General features: G+C 30.1%; 3 protein-coding genes across 5 annotated transcripts in view; 1 reads left to right on the forward strand and 2 right to left on the reverse strand.

Moving 5' to 3' along the window:
- Positions 1-3,581: 3,581 nt before the first annotated feature.
- On the reverse strand, positions 3,582-4,529 carry LOC129915093 (uncharacterized; the record flags this gene model as incomplete). Its single annotated transcript, XM_055994554.1, has 3 exons — positions 3,582-3,901; positions 3,974-4,244; positions 4,310-4,529. Coding segments are annotated over 3 exons (639 nt in total), but the record flags the coding sequence as incomplete, so codon positions are not given.
- Positions 4,530-10,248: 5,719 nt separating this feature from the next.
- On the forward strand, positions 10,249-12,349 carry LOC129915565 (zinc metalloproteinase nas-4). Its single transcript, XM_055995168.1, has one exon. The coding sequence runs from the start codon at positions 10,851-10,853 to the stop codon at positions 11,601-11,603; it is 753 nt and encodes a 250-aa protein (XP_055851143.1). The 5' UTR covers positions 10,249-10,850; the 3' UTR covers positions 11,604-12,349.
- Positions 12,350-17,651: 5,302 nt separating this feature from the next.
- The window catches only part of LOC129913059 (cytokine receptor-like), a 39,064-nt gene continuing 35,866 nt past the window's right edge, over positions 17,652-20,849 (reverse strand). For all 3 annotated transcript variants that reach the window (XM_055991458.1, XM_055991457.1, XM_055991459.1), the window contains exon 23: positions 17,652-18,700. In XM_055991458.1, the coding sequence (XP_055847433.1) occupies positions 18,443-18,700 (258 nt within the window). In that variant the 3' untranslated portion in view covers positions 17,652-18,442. The remainder of the gene's footprint in view (positions 18,701-20,849) is intronic.

Here is a 20,849-nt window from a genome sequence, read left to right on the forward strand (position 1 = left end):
CTGACTTGGCTCAAAGAAAACGTGATATCTACATCGGATATCCGCATCTTCTCTGATAGCCAGGCCGCCCTTAAATCGTTAGCTTCGGTTTCCACAAACTCCGTTACTGCCCGCGACTGTCGATCATCTCTCATGGAGATGTCAGAACAGTTTAACATTCACCTTTTCTGGGTGCCGGGTCACAGAGATATTCTGGGAAACTGTGAAGCAGACGAACTCGCCAGAAATGGAACTCTAATACCAATTTTACCCAATAAGGCAAATATTGGTATACCAATCGCAACGTGCAAACTCATGCTGAAGCAAGAAGCTATAGAGGCAACAAACAAACGATGGTCAAACATTATAACTTGCCAAACGACCAAGCAGATCTGGCCTAGGCTAGATCCAAAACGTTCAAAAAATTTGTTGTCTCTAAGCAGATTGCATATCAGCTCTGTAATAGGTGTCTTAACAGGACACTGTCTCATAGGTAGACACGCCATAAGACTTGGCGTAATCTCTAACGACTTCTGTAGAAGTTGCCTTGATGAGGAAGAAGAAGAAACAATCCAACATCTTCTCTGCTCATGTCCTGCCCTTTCCAGTAGACGTAAAAAATACCTGGAAAAATATTTCTTAGAAGATACCAGTGAGCTAATCAATACTGACATCTTCAACCTTCACCGCTTTATTAAAAGCTCCAACTGGTTTAATTAGTGAGGAATTTCCTCACAAAATCATGGTATCACAACGGACCAATAAATGGTCTAAGTGTGTCAGTTGTTTTCCTGACAGCCATTTCTACCTAACCTAACCTAACCTAACTCTTCAATTGATAACAATAAGTGCAAAAACCCTCTAAAGGTTTTAAACATGCCTCGAGTCAAATAGTCGCATTTTCGAGTTTTTGATTGAGTATTAAAACTTCTTTAATTTGGTATCAAAAACATCAATTGTTATTCGAATGATAACCTGAGAAAAGAAAAAGATATTATAAAAAAAAACAATGGTTGCCATCACAATGACGTGCTTAACCTTTTTCTTAAGCCAATCGGCCCTATCACGAATTCCATTCGTATCGGAAATTTTCTACGTTTCCCGAAAAAACAATTACAAAATCCGATCGTAGTGAACGGATTCCGTAATTGTTTTTACGTTAACCATAGCATTTGAGTAAAATTGTTTTAAGAAATAGTTTTTTCAGAATTTTCTTTTTAAACTCAAAATTTTGAAAAAAAAAAAAAAATACAAAAAAATATTTCGAGTAAATTTTTTCCATATCTTGTGTAATAAAGTACAAATTTTATTTTCAAAATTCATAAAAAAACAACTTTTTGTATTTCGACGGATTGTCATTCGACGAATTGTTTTTTGATCCAGTGGAGGAAAAATTAAGATCTGGGGTTTCATTATTCCCGACATACATAATTAAAAAAATAATGATCGGGGTAAGTGAAATCGGCCCAAAAACCTATATAAACTTGACGGGAATCAGTGTATAAACTGTTAAAGCCGTATTTATAAGAAAACTCAAACTCAACTAATATAAGCAAAAAAAATGGAACCTGAAACAAATCCGAAAAAAGCAGATCCAAAATTTACTGCTGACGTATTTTCTGTTTTTGAAAACTTCTCAGAAACTTTAAAAATCTCATTCTATTCAGGATTACAAAGTACTTTAAAATAATATGATATATGGCCAAATTACCCAAACCTTTATTTTCTATCTTGATCAACAGTTTTCTCATTCCCTTCTCTCGCATTTGCGCCATAAGAAAAATCAAATAAAAAAAAAAAACACTTATACGCAGCGTTGCCAGCCCATTCAGTCAAAATTATGCCTCACTTGAAAAAATTATGCCTTTTCAAATAAATTATGCCTCAATTTAAATTTCTTAGTTTATGCTTAAAAATTATACAGGGTGTCCCACAGTCACCGCCCCAAACGAAAACCATGGATTCCTGAGGTCATTTTAAGTCGAAAAACTTAAGAGGTAATTTTCTCGTTTTCGTCCCATTTTCGAGTTACCACGGTTTTTATGATTTTTGTTCTCTTTTCCCTTATCTAGCTTTATCTTTGCCAAACTACGTTTGATTTGAAAAATTTTTTTTACAACCAATCAAGAATTTATTACAGTTTTAGTTTGTCTCAAAACTTTTTTTTCTGCAGACAACCGTTTCTCCACAATTTTGCATCAAACACAATTTTCCTCGTTTTTTAAGTTGTTTTTTACACTTTCATATCATTTAAGTCAAAAAAACACGTTAATGAGTATTAACTTTTTGTGCTTTTTATTAAAGCCCAGTTTATTTTCATAAAAAAAAATAAGTTTTATTTCATAAAAAAGGCTACTGAAATTAATTAAAAAAAATAAACAAACTGAGTGAATTAAAAAAAAAATAATTTTTAAATACAAAATTTATTTAAATGAATTAAAACTTTTTCTGAGCTTTATTTATTTGTTCTTTTCTTAACCACAATAGCTCAGAAAAAGTTTTTAATTCATTTAAATTAATTTTTTATTTAAAAATTATTTTTTTTTAATTCACTCAGATTGTTTATTTTTTTTAATTAATTTCAGTAGCCTTTTTTATGAAATAAAACTTATTTTTTTTATGAAAATAAACTGGGCTTTAATAAAAAGCACAAAAAGTTAATACTCATTAACGTATACAAAAAGTACACAAGTACACAAAACGAAATGTTTATTTAATCAATTTATACATTAAGGGCCAATTTTTCAATAGTCAGATAAACCTCAGATAGAGATTATTCCTAGGAATAAAATTTTTTATATTGAAATTTATTCTTCTGATAGTCTAACTAACAACTTATTTGTCACGTAACCTTTTTACAGCAACAAAATTAGATTCTTTTCTAGTAAAAGTGATTAGTGAAGAGCTAAATGGTAAAAACAAATTCTGTATATAAAATTTCGAACAACTTTTATTTAAAAGATATAGAAAATATACCTAAGTTTTTAGTCTTTTTATCAAAATATTTAAAAAATTATAAGAAAGTTTTAAAATATAAATCAAGAGTAGAAAGAAAAAAATTATGCCTTTTTGGCAAAAAATAAGCCTCAATGCCTTAGCTAATAAAATTATGCCTAAAAGGCATAATTATGCCTCAGTCGGCATCGCTGCTTATACGCCACAGAGCATGTGTATAACGTGCAAATAATGTGAATTACAACATTGGCCTAGATGTAAACACACCCTAATCAAAATTAAATAAACACTTGCTCTCAATAATAATTGAACAAAATGTTCGTATTCTTGCCCCCAGTGTTAATAAAATTAAACAGAAAAACAAAATCCTTTCAAATAAGAATAAAAAATTTCTTTCCAGCCTAAAGCTTCTGGTAGTGCTGCAAATTTAATTACATTGTACCTAAATTTATTTATATTATAATAAATATGTATATAATATATATTTGACCGGGCTAATAATAATACAAATATTTCTTCAGCATCGTAAAATCTAGCTTATTTTTAAAATATGTAATATGTAAAAAAAAAAAAACAAGACAAGAGAATACAGGAACGTAGCCACTGCACTCAATTTAATCAAATTCTCCAAAAGTTTTGTACCTAATCTTTTTAAACCCCCTTCGTTCCAATTAACAATGTTTTTGTACACCTATATCGATTTGAGATGAGTTATAGAATATACGATTAAAGGCACTGACGTTTATTAATAAAAGTAAAACAAAATTACATAATAAATAAATAATTTAAAACTAAAGTACCTAATAAATTTTTTATAACTTAAATACTTCTAACAACGTTTTCGTCATAGTCCTCTATATCATCATCGCCTTGATCTATTTCAACATCAGTTGGCTTCAGTGGGTAACCTTCTTCTGGTTTCACTATTTTGACACCTTTCATTCCCAGTTGAAGGCAGTCGTAGGATCTAAAAAATAAATTTTTGAAGAAAATTCAGATTATAAAATTATCCCAGATTTTGAATCAAGTAGCTACATACCTTTCAAAAAGCTCATATCCCTGAAAATAACCAGATAGATCCATACAAACGTGCATATTACGGCCGAAAAAGTAAACGTCATAAAATTTTATGCAAGCTCTCACAAAACCAAATCTTGGAGGTCGAAAGCAAAATGGTGGTGGATTTTTGCCCGATACGCTTCGCTCGAATAAAACACGATTATTCAGTTTCATACGGAGATCGAAGGCAAAGTCCTCTGGCTTGTAGACAACTTCCATGCATCCGTTTAGACCCACTAAAGAAAGCATTGCTGTGGAGAGAATTAACTTGTAAAATGCATATCAAGAATCTTATTGATGACTTTTTATTTCTTACAAGTGCAACATTTGCAAACGCCTTTATCACATGAGCATGGTATTCGGCTAGCTAGTGCTCCTAAGGGGTTTGAAGGTATTGCAACTTGCCTGGGTTCTTCCTCAGCATACAGTTTGTTAAGATTAGAATTTAAAGTTGCAAGTTCTTGTATAGCTTCGTACGCAATATCGACTCCTATGTTTGTAAAGATGAAATTTGACAGTGAATTATAAATAGCACAGAAAAAATTATTTCAATCAGATATGATGAAAATTTAGTCAGCGCTGTCGTGAGTTTCACGTGAAATGTTTCCCACCCGGAATATTTTTGTTCGTCCGGAATTTCAAAAGCTATCATGAGTTTCACCCGAATAGTAACTAAAGCAAATTATTAGGGAACCCGGCCGAACAGCTCTGATTTTGATGATCCTTTTTTTCAAACGTCGGTTATTAAAAATACTTTAAAGTCTATAGGTTAAAAATTGCCGATGTTACCGTATTGTTTTTTTAAATTAAAATTAATTCACATGGAACTCACGATAGGGCTGAGTATGTTGGAATGTAGTTGCATAACTAGCTTATGATAAAAGAGGTCACTTATCTACATTATCAGACCTACATAGTCAGCACAATTGTGATTTTCACGTGGAAATTTAATTTTTTTTTTTAAATGTAATTTTTGGGTATTTTATAGGACATTAATTTTTCAGTGCAAATTTTGTAAAACCTAAACGTAAGGTGGACAAACGATTATTTTTTGTTTGTAACCATTTCTCGAGGTAAATAAACGATTGCCGTTTGAATTTTTTTAAAAACGTAATTTTTGGGTATTTGTACCTATATAGAACTCCAGGTGGACAAACAATTTCAATTGGTTTTATACATATGTACGTCTATCTCAAAATTTGAAGATTTTAGACGATTTTTCATTTTTCAGACTTCCTATAAAAAAAAAATTTGCTCTAAAATTTTTTTTGAAGGGTGGGCAATCGAAAATTTTAGGAGACAAACATGGACAAACGGTGGAAAAACGAATTCGAAAAGTTTTTTTCAAAAATGTTGAGGTCGCATTCTGGCTTCACGGAGCTATATGTTTGTACTATAAAATATTTTTTATCTTAATGCACTGTAACTGTAAGAGAACTTACTGTTCTGTAACTTATCGTAATGTATTGTAATGTACCTACTTTAATGGTCATTATCTTTAATTTCTCTATAATAAATATATTGAATTGAATCTTATGTAAAATCAACTCAAAAATGAAAAACCCGTTTTTGTGACCTTTGACCCACTATAACGGGCTTAGAATACGGAAGAATTTCAGGGTTTTAAACCACCTCAATACTATTATACAAATGTGTATACCAAAAATCAGCCTGTTACAATTTTTTTCCTTTCTTTGGCACGATGTTGAAAGATTTCAGTTTTCATAAGAGTCAAAATGACCAAAATTAAAAAATATTATTTTGGAAACTAGTATTAAGCTTACGGAGACGGTTTAAGGCTCAAATCATAGCAATTTTGTATGAATTTAGGAACCTTTAAAACTTCGAGTCTAAATTTAGGTAGGGAAAAGGTGACTTGAAAGGAAATTTGGAAAATTTACACCTGTGGAAGTAACTTACAGTTATTTTCCGCTTTTCAGCGTTCATAAAATGTAAGATGCGTGAGAATGATTTATCAGCATACAAAATTAATCTAAGATATAACAGTTTTTTCTTAAATTCTTTGAATAGTATTTCTTATACCGCCAGGTGATTACAAAAGAAAAAAAGTTTTAACTTTATTATCAGCTTACATTTATTACTTAAAGAGTCAGCAGATGGAACTGACGATTTTATTAAAAACTTGAATTTATGATTTTTCACCGGTTGCATAGTAACATTTTTGTATATTTTAAACTCTTAGCTTCATTAATAGAGTCATATGAAATGTGTTTGTGTCGACTGAATGTAGATTTATGATTTGCCAAATATTTTTGTTCATATCATCAAAAGACTCAAAGACTATTTAAAAGTTGAAACAAACCTACTGTACTTACACCTCTGAAAAGGTTTCAAAATAAATAAATGTAGGTTTTATTTACCATTTTCACATTGGATATAAATATTTTGATCAAACAAAATCGTCACATATAAAATCCATAATGAAATGATCTTCATATTTAATGTTTTAAACTTTAAATCAAATAATTACGCACACGTAAATATAGATAAGTCTTGATTATTATTTTTATTTAGTTGACTGTTACAATTAAAAACATTATTCTATGGCACTAATAAACTTTTACGTCTTATGCGTAAAATGTTAAAACTAAAACTGAACATGCACCACCTATCTCAAGTCATGTTTTTTTTGTGTGTTGTTTTTAGAAATTTACTTAACAACTTTCTTTTACGCGCAGACATCACATAAAATATATATCCAAAACGAACATCTGAAGATACACAAAACCCCCATGGCCTTGCAATACCTGAGCTTAATCTTAAATGACCACCACAACCAGTTAGTGTACCAACTTCTTTTAAAATGGGATCAATTTGTCGTTGGTATAAGATTTTGTGTCACACAAAAACCCATCTAGGTACTCTCACTTTTAATAGGCTAATTATTATAAAAGAAGTGCGAGATGTCTTTTAAGATTTAACAAGTTTTAAATAGATTTAATAGGTATGCACCTTTTTGGTAAATGTAAAAAAAGGTTAACTTTTTGATGTTGAAGAAAAAGTTATAATTAGGTAGGTATATTTGATTTTGTTTATTTTATAGATTGGTGCCTAATTTAAGTTGTGTAATATTTGATTCACACCGCAGCCGCAGATCAACTTTAAAGGTTGTTTTACAAATGTTTAAAGATTTTAAATAAAATATACACACGTAAATACTCTTGTTTTGTTTGTGTTTTTACAAAGACAAGGGATGTAATTGTTAGGTTCAAGAATAAGTGATGATGAATGATGGTAAATAACGATTGGGCTATTGCAAGTTAAGCAATACTTACTGCAAAAACATCAGAGTAATACAGTTTTTGGAGTTATTTTAGTTAATAAAAAGCATTGTTAGTATTACCATTGAATAATTACAAATAGAAGTGACAACGCAGATTACTCTGCAACTATAAGAGTACCGGAAGATAGATGAACTACATGTTTACGCCTCAACTATTTTGTATTTTCGAGTTGAGTCTTAACTAATAATTTTTTTAAACCTTCATAAAAAAATTAATAATTTATTATTATACATTTCAAAGAGCTTATATTGATATAAGTTTTCGTATTTTGAAAAGTCATATTAGTCTAGAGAACAAGGACGATGCCTTTTGCTCCTACTGGCCTAGGTTCGAATACCGGTAAAATTTGAAATTGTTTTTTTTTTTTGTTTTTGCGGAGATTTTTTTGAGAAATTTAATTAATTTTTATTCTAGTAATGTAAAAAAAAAAAAAAAAACAATCTCAATTTCCCGTCAGATTCGAACCTAGGCAGGTAATCTTAACACACATTCACCTTATCCTCTAGGCTATCTCCACTTTTTGAAATAGGAAAACTTTTATCTATATGTATAAGCTGTTTAGGATTTGATTTTGGGTTGCTGGATTTGCTTTTGGATTGTTGGCTTTGCTTTTGGATTGTTGGATTTGCTTTTTTTATTCAACGCACGATATTAGCGCCGATAATTTTACAGCGGAAGTTTCCCTGGGTGTCCACTTCTATTTGTAATTATTCAATGGTATTACTTCGTGCCTCTGAAATACATTTTTATGTAAATACATTTTATTGGATCATAATCATTGGAATGATTTGTCGGCATAATGCGGGGATGAGAAATCTAACCGGATTTTTCGTGAATATCTTTGTACCTACAACGTTAATGCTGTAAACAAATTGGTATTAGCATTGAATAATTATAGATATCCGCCATGAATGAGGTGTGGTGTGTATTATATTCTATAGCCAAAAATCCCTGAAAAGGACTTTTTGGTTACTAAGTAACCAAAACTAAAATACAAAAATTCTGTATTTATATTAGTTTTGTTATGTTATGTTAGTTAGTTTATTTATTTTTTTTTTGCTATTGAAATAACTTAAAAAAAGAGAACAAACGAGGCTGAAGAAATATTGTTAAGATTTTGATTCTTTTTTGAAGGATTTGGTTTGTCTTTATATCTGGCAATACTGATGACAAGACTATGAATATTTTGTTCAATTATTGAATTCAAACGTTTATTTAATTTCGATTAGGATGTTTTAGCATTAAGGCCAAAGTTGTAAGTTGTTATTTCCCGTTGCGTATACGTACTCTTTTGTTAGTTTTTATTTTTTTTTTTTGTTTATTTAATTTCGATTAGGTTGTGTTAGCATTTAGGCCAAAGTTGTAATTTGCATTATTTGCACATTGTCCACGTGCACTGTGGCGTATACGTACTATTTTTTAGTTTTATTTTTTTTTTAAACTTAATTTTACTGCTACATATACGCTTCCATATAGAAATTTTCGTAGAAATCTGTTAAATCATTTACGAGTTATAACATTAACAACACTGTTTAAAACAATAATTATTTCCAAATTTTCCTTTTTATCAAAATCGGTTGAGAATCGACTGGGAATGAACAGGTAAAACCACATGAATCGGTGTATAATTGATGAAAAAATATTTTGGGGTGTAGTGAAATTGGTACACATCCCATTTCGTAATCATTGGGACAAGCCCTATTAAACGTGATAGGTTTATATCCGAGAATCATTTTAAGAGTTAAATAGAGTAATGGTTCAATTAAGTAATTGTCACCTATTTAAAAAGTGGGAGCCGTCGTTTTCTATAGAAACAAGAAGGTTTTCCATATTTGTCATTATAGCAGGTGCCGCTAAAAAATTTAATTTCCCCTCATCAAAAACTAGAAAGTTTTAACCAAATCGCCAATTTTTTTCTCTTTATCAATTGAGACATCAAATTGTTCATCTGTTGATAAAAAAAAATAGTTTCTTGGAGATTCAGTTGTTGAATTATTTGCTATAGAAATAGTTTTTTTTTGTTCACATTCGAAAGCCGATGACTTAAAACCAAAGTTTCAAAACAAGTTTTGGTTACCAGATATGAGTTCACAGTGAAAAGGCTCCAAAAACTGATACTAAAACAATTTTTCTTTTTCAGAGTAAAAAAAGGTAAACATTTACGGTTATTCTTATTTCCATTATTTTACTCAATGATGGTATTTCCTCTTTTTTCTGCAAATGACAACTTGGAAACGTCTATTAGGGCCAAAATACTATTTAGTGCCTAAAAAGTTGTCCCTTTGGTTGTACATATTTCATTTTTCTTGAAGAAAAAGTACAAATTAGTAGAAAAACTACCTATATTGAGTTATAAAATTAACATTTACAAGTTTGAAACCCAAATTTGGATTGAATTCTTTGCAAATCACGGTAACATTGTGATTTATCTTGATAACACAGTGGTATTTAAAGTTTTTAAGCTGATTTTTGGTAACACTATTAAGAATATTTAATTGAAATTAATATTTCTGATATTAAACTTCATAGGAGACGAAAAAATATTTTGCAGTATCATGATAGATTGATAAATTCTTTATTTGTTTTTTTTTTCATCATAAGATTTTACAAATATAATTTCCTAGGAATAAGGACATGGCATTGACTGCCGTCTGCCTATTTTGGACTATAGTGAAATTTGTACACCCCATTTCGCAATTGTTTGGTTTTGATCACTTTGTGTTTAAACTGTCATAAATATAGAAATATCATTGCATCGGTGCAAATGTTATTTTATAATAGATTAAAATATAACCATTCTATGTCAACTAAAATATATGAAAATATATTGATACAAATTTCCATATGTTTTTTTTTTTTCAAAATTCACTGCCCTACTAATTAGGGCAAATCAAAAAGTATTTGTGCCATTAATTCCATGAATGAAGTTTTAAACATTTTGTTGTAAAATATTCTACGGCTGTTCTTTCCATTAGTTTCTAGCTGATTAAGATTTCTTTGAGGTATATTCCGGTCCCAAACGCATCCCTTCATAATTTCCCAGCAATGTTATATTGAATTTAAATCCGGATTTCTAGGTGGTATACCAAACCACTTTAGCACCATTAGCTCGTGCATTTTCAAGCTTCAGACTAAACTGTGGACCAATTGTAGGGCTAATTGGTACCGCATTCTGTTCCTTGGGTTTTGGGTCTAGAATAGCCCACTAACAGATTTTATTCCAGTAAAATTTATGACCCACCCTTAAAAGGTTGGCGGTTAGACAGACAGACAGCAAATCTCTCCCCAAATCTTCTTCACAAACATTTCATTCTAATACTCATTGAATTACCGTAATAATGTACCTACTGTTTATTTAAGCCACACCTGATAGTGAAATTATACAAAAATTAATCAATATAATTTGATATGCCAAGGCTTGTTTCTTCTTTTTAATTATTTGCTATCAGTTTATTTATGCACCTTTGCATTAATACATATTTTACTCCAGACATGCTTCTCTAACGATTGTATAAAAATGCAGTTGTCTATCAGAATTACCCAGCAATCAAAATGTATCGTTTCATAAGTTTACTACTGTTTTCGTGCCTTACCATTACCACGCATTTCTTAAACGCTGAAGAATATTTTGAAAATTATTACGATGAGATAGATTCTGACGAAGAAAATCCGGAGAGTCGAAATGCCATTCGTTGGAATGCTCAAAAATGGCCAAACAATATTATCCCGTACACTTACTCTGATGATTACACTCTTACTCAAAGGGACACCGTCGACCAAGCACTTAAATATTTCAATGACAATACCTGTGTAAAATTTGAAAAGCGAAATAATTCAACAGCAATTAATGGCCAAAGAGTTGTGTTATACACTACCAGTGGAAAGCATTGCGGAACAAGAGTGGGCTATCAAACCATACCGTCGACAGTGCATAATGTTTACTTAAGTCCATTGTGCCTGACGATTCCTGGAGCTGTGCAACATGAGACAATGCATGTTATGGGTATATTTCATGAGCAATCTCGGTTCGATCGAGACGAGTATATTGATATTGATTGGACAAATATCCACGTTAAGAACTATCATAATTTTATTAAAGTTCCTGTTGAGTATGCTAAGCCCTATGATGTAACATATGATTATGGCAGCATTATGCACTATTCGGAGTATGCTTTTGCAAAAGATCCACGAAAGAAATCTATTAAAGTTCGCCCGGGAAAGGTGAATCCATATTCGAGGCTAGGGCAGTTGAAAAAACCTTCTGATGGAGATATACAGAAAATAAATCGAATGTATGGATGTTGACAATGAAAGCAGGTCACCATTTAGGTGTCATATAAATGTAGTAGTATATTTACCCCTTGAAGATAATACACCTCCATACCGCTATCGTATACTTTTGCGGTTCGTACCTTAATGTAGATATTTAAGTTAAGTTTAAAGTAGGTGAAGGTTAATAAAAATAAAAAACATAAATGTATCCTTTCTCTTTTAAGAGAAAGATAAAAAATAAAATTGTCACCACATTAAAAACTTCATTTAATATCGTCTAATTTGCAACCTAAGAGATGGGCTATGGAAAAGACGAACATTTTTCTCTTTCACGGAATTCTTAATTCTATAAAAGAATCCGTGTTTGTTTTAGTTGTTACTTCTGAGCCCCTGTTATTTCTAATTCCGCTCACAAAAACTAAGTCCAAAAATATTCATCTTTTCATAAACAGGATTATTAACCTTTTTTGAGTGTTCGTTTCGGGTCTCATTGCATTCATGCTAAAAAATAATGTGTCATATGACCAGAGTCCATGAACCTAAATTATCTAGCTTGATTAACCGTCTTCTCCTCTCCTTCTATTGCAAACTATTGCATATGCAACTTTAAAAAAAAGAGCACGTATACGCCACAGTGCATGCGGACAGCTTTGGCCTGATTGCTAATACACCCTAATCGAAATTAAATAAACAATTACACCCAATAAAAACAAAATGTTCTTCTTCTTGTCGTGTGTGTTATTAAATAAACAGAAAAACAACATCCTTGAGAAAATAATACTGCGTATTTTAAAAAATGTCACAGAAATTAAATAAATAAATAAATGCAAACCTAACACAAAACAATTTCTATAACAATAAAAAAAATATAAATAGCATTTTTTAGTATAGTTTTGGGAACTTGATAACCAAAAAGTCCTTTAAATGGATTTCTTTTTAATACACATTCCTGTAAACCGACTACTGTGTCACTTTTATGCTTTTATTGTACTTGTCCGTTTTAAATTTTAAAAAAGAATAAAAAATGTTTACTTACTCGACCACTTATGCACCAAGAACGCCTCATTTGAAAAACCTGTGTTTGATTTTAGCATTACGAATTAGCAACTAGGTGTACTTTTTAGCATTACGAATTATCAACTAGGTGTACTTATTTTTACTAGCTTTATATTGCAAGTATTGATTTCGTGTCAAAAAAAATTCGAGGTTTTAATCAAAATTAACATTAAGATAATGATATTTGGAGAAGTCCAAAAATTTGGTTTCGTCATGACGCCCGTCGCGTCGGTCGGTCTGTAAACGGATTTTCTTGAAATTTGGAACAAACGTTTTTTTTTTTCAAGGTTGTAGTTTTTTTTTAATTTTAAGATTTCACTTAGAACTTAGAACTTTTTTTTTCGACACGAAACCCATACAAATTTTTCAAGTATTTGCATTTTTCTCGAAAACGGATCTTACCATTTATATTAAATTTGGTTTGATTATTGGTCTAAGCTATCCTAACAAAACAAAACTGCAGTTTCAGTTTTTCTCAAAAGGGTGGAACTATTTTATTTAAACTTTACAGACAGATATTTCTTATCATTGCAAATGATTAAAAAAAAATTAATAAAACAAAAAGTTGAAGGTTTTACTTGAACCGACTAGTATTTTTATTAACTCACACAAGTCTGTTACTGTTCATTCGGTTTCTTGTTTTTTTGAACATACATTTTTGTTTTAATTTTTTTTTTTTTTTGATATGTACCTAACCAAATCGATAATTCACCAACGGTTATTTAATATAAATGTACTTTGAACTATACGAGCAAGTACTACAACCCAATCGTGCATTTTATTTAAAATATGACCTATACAAATCAAAGCATTATGTTTGACATAAAAATTTCACTTTGAATCCGGGAGAGGAAGGGATTCAAATAAAAATCTAAATAAAATGCACGACTGGGGTCGCACGTACTTGCTCTTGCAGTTCAAAGCACTTTTATGTTAGTCTACTTGTAGATTTTAAAAGCTGGATCTAAATTTAAAAAAAAATTGATATTGGGGAAGAGCCGACATTTAGAGTAAAATTTTGTTAAATGAAAATAAATTTTTTGCCACTGCTTTAAATATTACGTATACAAAGTTTAATCAAAATCGTTAAAGCCGTTTTCGAGAAATTTGTAATATCGTATTTTTTTGTATGGGAGGTATACGTTCTAAACGAGGTATAAAAAAAAAAAAACAAAAAAAAAACAACTTTCAGAATTCCATAAAAATCATCTGTACCAAATTTGAAGAAAATCCATCCAGCCGTTTAGGCTGTGGAAATGTGTACAGATGGACTCACAACCGCATAGACGCACAGACGCACGGACGGAATTGCGGGACCCCACTTTTTCGGAATTCTTCATCATCGTAATGTTGGTTTTGATTAAAACCTCAATTTTTTTTTTTCGACACGAAACGAAACCAATACTTGCCCTATAGATACGGTGACCATATTTCTGGAAGCGAAACCCGGGACAAATAAAAAAAATCGTAAGATCATTTTGAAAATATTAATTTTTCAGAAAAAAAATAACATTTTCTTAAATGAGTTTTCATTATTTTTCCTTATTTTGATATCAAGATTTCCTAAACGATTTAATGGGAGCATTTTTGATGAATTCATTTAAATGGTTTACGAAATCAGAAATCATTTTTTAATCAAAATCAGGAAAGCTGTTTTTTTAAATTTTAATTTTGTTAAAATTAATTTGAAATTGTATGATCTTTAATTCAACTTTTAACTTGTCCTTAAAAGTTTATAAACTCTTCTTCTTTACTCTTTCATTTGTTGTTCATTATTCGAAAAAAAAATTTCCTCGTGTAGCTTTTCAACCTGACAAACAAAACCTGGAACTAATTAATTGACTAACAATTTTAAGAACTTAAACCTAGTCTAGAGAAAATTTTCATACTACAACGAAATCGTAAGGGAAATTTTTTCTTTTCGTTGCACATTACGCGGTCTAGCCAACGAAATTCTTACCTGTGCTAGAATACTTGGAGAGTTTTCAATCGTTTGTCACTCCCATTTATTTGTCCAGTCAATTTTTCTTGCTCCAAAAGTTTTTTAACTTTGGAGACATAGAAAAATTTTCCTTTTGCTTCATTAGGGTACTGAGCTGAATGCTTTATCCGAAAAATTAGAAAAAATTTAATTTCCAACCACTGTTTTCTTGTTTTCTGTACAAATATTGAAAATAGAATGTGCAAATACGGGACAATCACGGGACAAATAACAAAATACGGGACACTTATACGTCCCGGGTTTCTTAAATAAAAACCCGGGACAAGCTGTAGAAATACGGGACAGTCCCGGGTAAATCGGGACGGATGGTCACCGTACCTATAGAGCAAGTAAAAAATTAAAGGAAAATGTTTCTCAGTATATCCAACCGAATGGTGGCTATCCAACTGCATGTCCAAAATAAGAACCACCCTAATGTAATCGATAGTTAACTCTTTCTCTTACGTACAGTTATTTATGAAATTTCCAAGTGAACAAAAGAAAGTTTTTTAATAGATTTCGGTCTGCCAATGTGTGTTTTTTATTTAATTTGATTTTGATGGTTGATTGGAAAAAAAATTCGTCTTTGTTCATAAAAAGATAAAAAACACATTTAGTTATCCACATACATCCATATATGTATTGTATATATATATATATTTAAAAAACAATCATTTATAATAAATAAAGTAAATGGTTGATATTTATTTTTATAGCAATTTGTTGTACAAAAACTAAGATAAATTTGACAGGAAATATTAGCACTTAAAAGCCCAAAAAATCTGAACTTAAAGTAAAGTAGCAGTATACTTAATTCATTTATGAAGTAGTTGTAAAAATAAAATATAATATATAATTTTTTTGTTATAATTAATAAAGTATTTTTTTTGTAGTTTGTTGGTTAAAAAATAGTAGAGCTACTATTGTTTTTTTTTTTTTGTTCAAATTACGGTTGTATTAAAGACACTTTAGTATACATATATATTTATTTGTATAATATGTATTTATAAATTCGTTTTAATAAGTTTAACTTTTTTTTACTTTTAGTAGATATAAGTACAACACAATTTGTAACAATATTTTTTTTTTGTTTTATATTTAACATCTCTTTAACGTAAGTTTTAAGAAATAGAAAAATCGTTGTTTTTTAACACTTCATAATTTTATTTTTATAATATGTTTTATTTCGATAATGATAAAACAGAATCGACGGACATTGACATTCATTTTTCTTAACCTTGTAAATAATTAATCAATCTTATATACCTAGAAATATTTATTCTACAATCATTTATTTTTATTTTTAAGATAAAGTTCAATTTAATAATTTCAGCGATTTTTTTTTTATAATTTTTGTGCATTTTATTTAATCTTAATTTTATGAAATGATGAAAGCAATAAGGACCATGGCAAGACAATCGTTAACTTAATATTTTTATTCTAAATACTTTCCATTTTTCAAAATAATGAAATTAAACATTTGATTTGAAATGAAATATAAAAAAATAACAAAAAAGAAAAATTGTGAATTTAAAAATTGTATTCCTGACGCCGAAGTGTGCTACATAATTCATATTTACGTATATGGCGAGATAACCCAAAGATTAATTGCTTTTTTGATCATGAGATTTTTAAAAAGAAAATATTGAGCCATATTATCAAATCAGTTTTACTTAAATAAATTCAGAAAATGAGAACAACTGGGTCTAGAGGGGAAAATTAACGTTTTAGAAAAATAGTTCTCAAGTTTTTTTTTCTGGAGATTTCTGACACGAAAAAATTATGAATTCCTATTTCTGAATACGTGTGAACGTCAAAGAACTTTAGTATTGACGTCTATTTTGTAATAGGAACCAAATTTTTGTATCAAAAACAGTTTTAAAAGTGGTACCCGTTTGAAACCCAGTACTAATGCAACATAAGAATAGGAGTCAATTTCCTATGGAGGTCATACAATTATTTTGGAAGGGTGTATTTTGGAGCAAGGTAAAATAAGACATTTTGAATACAAAAATTTATTCGGAGATATTTCCGTTTCTTTCACTCAAATGTATTGTCACACATAACTAAAGCCCTCAAAAAATCACCACTTGACTTTATGGATTCCTTGTACATGATAAACAGAAAGCAAGGTATGCTTAATGCTTATAGTAAATACCAAATCGCCATTTTAAAAAAGTGATGACGTAATCGTAATCGCCATTTCCGATTTTAACAATCGAGTTTGTTGTTGGATTTTTGTTTCTTCTATTTAACTACAATCACCATTTTTTGGCAAAAGTAAAAATATTTTGTTTCTCACTTTTTGTGAAAAAGGGAAAACAAATAGTTTTTTAGACCACAAACTAAGCTTTCTGCATCTCTTTTTAAGTTTTCCACTCGGAAAACTATAAAAAAGTATTTTTGAAAATTTTCACTTTTGTGCTTTTTTACATTTCGAACCAATGTAGTTAGACCTGAGTAAGATGGCGATGACATCACAGCGAGCTGTCTGTTTATCATGTCTTTGTGGCTGCTTCATCTAAATAAGAGTCTGTCAAATAAAAGTTTTCCGTTTCTGAAAATTAATTTTTCACACACATTTACACATACATACACACACATTTACAAGTACATAAACACACATGCAACAACACACATAATGTCAAGATTTTTAATTCGACAAATGCCATCAATTACATCAACCAATGAGAATTTAATATTGGTAAACTGCTAATACTTGCCATAAAAACTCCATTAAAAAAAAAAGAAATTTAAGTAGGTATTAAGAATTCGGAACTTTGCTATGAGAGACTCTGTGATAGGGGTAGTCCTTTAAAGAAAGTCTGCATAATTTTTTCGTATTCAACGTCTAAAAATGCCTAAAATCAGTTATCTGATGCTTAGCTGAGATCAGATTATGTCAACATAGATTTTAAAGTTTGATAAACCATCATCACTTCTTTGAAAACGAATAGACAATTCATACAAAACCAATAGGCGGATTATTCTTCGCCAATATCCATAAAATATATTTTAATTTAAAATAAAACTTCTGTCTCAAATAGTTTCAACATTTAAAATATTATTCAAACTGTATCTCAACATGGTCATAATACTCGTAATGGTATTGAATTCGCCTTTTTTTAATGCACATTTAGATACAAATTTTGTAACAATTTTGTTTGGTGGTTCTAGAAAATGTACACTGTAACAGCAAAATAACTGAATCGAAAATCACAAAATTTTTTTATTTTTTTTTTTATTTTCATGTGAATTTTCTATTTATTTAAGTAGTATCATTTTTTATTCGTTAAATTATTCATGCAGTTAATTATTTGTAATACCAGCATTTTCAGTTTTCACTCAAATTTAACATGAAACCAATATTTAAAGTTATTAACTTTCTTCTATAGTAAATTATGTTTTGTATATTTCAAGGTATATTATATAAAATATAAATTACAACTTAATTAAAATACTTATTTAAAATTTAATAAAAATTACAATTAAGACAAAATTTAAGATGAATGAAACTTAAACAAATTATTGTATTATACATATGTATTATATTTATATTCTTTCTTTAATGATGTGTTCATTATAAATAAATTTCATTTATATTTTTTTGTAGTCATATTTATGTAGTTGTATATAATAAAAGAATATTTCTTACATAAAATAAAAAAAAGTGGCATTTTTAATTCAATAAAGCTAATATGGTTTATACGAAATTAAAGTACAAAATAAATGTTTTTTTTTTTAGTAAAAATAATAAAAAATATAACTTTTTCTTAATACTATAAGTCTTATGCAAGAAAAAAAAAACCTAATTTTATATTTGAATTAAAATTACTTACTGCAGACGCTGTCCAAAATCAGAGAGTTGTTTATGTGTTACATATCCGCATATATTTCCACTTACTGGATGTTGTATCGCGCCAATGTCTTTATTGTTGGCATTATTTTTTGGTTCGACAATTTCATAGCTACTTCTTTCAGCTGCTATTGGTGCTGGAGCTGCCGTCGATGTTTGAGGAAATATTGGTTTGCCCATAGCATCAAGAGTTGTGTAACCGTTGAATGAGGGCGTTTCCTTTGGTTGTTGTTGTAACTAATAATAAAATAACGTATGGTTAATTTCATTGGAATTTATGTTTATACAAAAAATTGAAAGCAGAAAACTGTAACATATCTAAAGATATCTCGTATAGAACTATTGTCTATTTGCAAAATATATAACTAGGTTTTCCCATTGGATAAGAAAAATTATTCTAAATGGGGCCTAAAAAATGGAGTGAGATAGAAAAGTGAAAGAAAAATTAGAAGGCTAATAAAATAATATTATCAAAGTTAACAGTTTCAACTTCCAATTTTCAAATCAAGAGTTAATCAACTTGCGATTTTGTCAATTACCGGAAAAATAGAAGTTTGACAAGCAAACATTAATTTTTGCATTAAAATGATCCATTTTTTTTTTTTACTTTTAATTATAGTTTTAAATATTTTATTTAATAAAATATCGTTATAAAAAGACAAAAATTGGAAATTTTGAACATTAAAATGGGGGGAATGGGTCATACGTCCGAAATTGGGCTCAAGTGTGAATTGATGGGCATTCCTGGAAGTACGGCTGAATTCTTACAGGGATGGAAAGCAGCTAGCTATTTCATTTGAACATTTTTTTAAAAAAGGAACCTAAAAAATGCACATACATGATAAATTAGGGCGCGCGAGATGAGATTGTATCTGCAATGAACCTTTCACCTGTCATTTTAAAAGCCCTATATCGGATTCAGTCCAAATAGCTCAAGTGAGTCTTGGGAGCACCTGCTTAGATATGTGAATTGTTCTTGAGCTTTGGCAACATCAAATTTGAGCTCATTCCACAGAAGATGAGCATACCTAGAATCGAAAGCTGTTCATTTTTCTCGTTACAAGTATTACTCATGGATAGTGAAAAAGGGAAGGGTTGCGTTTAAACAATAGTAATCAGCATTTTGATTTAGAAGAATTAAATTCTACGCAGTTTCTCATTACCCATTGGACAATGCATTCGAGATCAGAACTTAATGAACTTATCATATTTCGCCGTTGAAGTTCCACATGCGAAGGACATGAGTGTGAATCCTCAAAGAAAGCGAAAAGGTGAGGAAACTTAAGTTGATTAAAAGTTTCAGAAATGAGGAATAGAGTCGCAGACAAAACAGAGTCATGGGGCACACCAGCGTTCAAATTATGGGTTTCAGACATAAATCCATCCAAAACAACTTGAATTGAGCGATGCGAAAGGTAATTCATAATCCAACGAAGAACAGATGCTTCAAGATAAGAAAGCTTGATGCAACATTTTATCAAATGCTTTTGAAATATCATGCGCAATAATCTTACAATCACCAGAATGATGTAATGATTTGTTGCACCGATCGATGAGATAAACCATAAAATCAAATCAAGGTTTAAAATTAAAGTTTCTATGACCTTGGAAAGAAGGGATGTAAGTGCAATGGGACGATAGTTGGAGTGATAGGAAGATTCTCCTTTTTAGAGACAGGTTGGACAAATGCTGTTTTTCATTCGCTCGTAAAAAAACGATTAGAGTAGGACGGATAAAAAGCTTACACAGTGATTTTGCCAGCGTGAGAGAACACTTCTTTACAAAAACGGGAGGGATACTATCCGGGCCAGCGGATTTGTGTATGTCAAGATCTTTAAGAACTCTTCCAATGGAGTCGGACAGAGCCACAAATTCGTTAGAAGCCCCAGGTTGTGCCTTAGATAAATAAGACACGTTTGAATGATTCGTTTTTTAACTGTGAATTTTAACCAAATGAATTTGAAATTGGTGTCTACAGATAGACCGCATTCTGGTTAGGCTTAGGATTTAGGTGAGAAAATAATAATGGTACAAAGCAATTTCAGAGAAATCTGAAGTTTCTTTTTATCTGGGTATCGCCTAGTGCCAAAGCAGCAGGTCTATTTTGTACAATATAAATGTACACATTGTAGCCCAAAATGTTGGCATAATGGACCCTGAATTGATCTACCATTTAAATATGCCAAACTATTAAAAAGCCTTATCCTGACAATTAACTATGTAAATTGAATGTCTTATATACATTCCAATTTGAGTTTCAACAAAACAAAAAATCAATAAAATTATGCCTTAGTAATAATTTGTATCGGTGCGACCCTGGTTTTACTAACTCATACAACAATTTATCTGGAATCAACTGATAATAAATATATACAAATGTATTAGT

The sequence above is a fragment of the Episyrphus balteatus genome, chromosome 3 (genome assembly GCF_945859705.1).
Source record: "Episyrphus balteatus chromosome 3, idEpiBalt1.1, whole genome shotgun sequence".
Lineage (NCBI taxonomy): Eukaryota > Metazoa > Arthropoda > Insecta > Diptera > Syrphidae > Episyrphus > Episyrphus balteatus.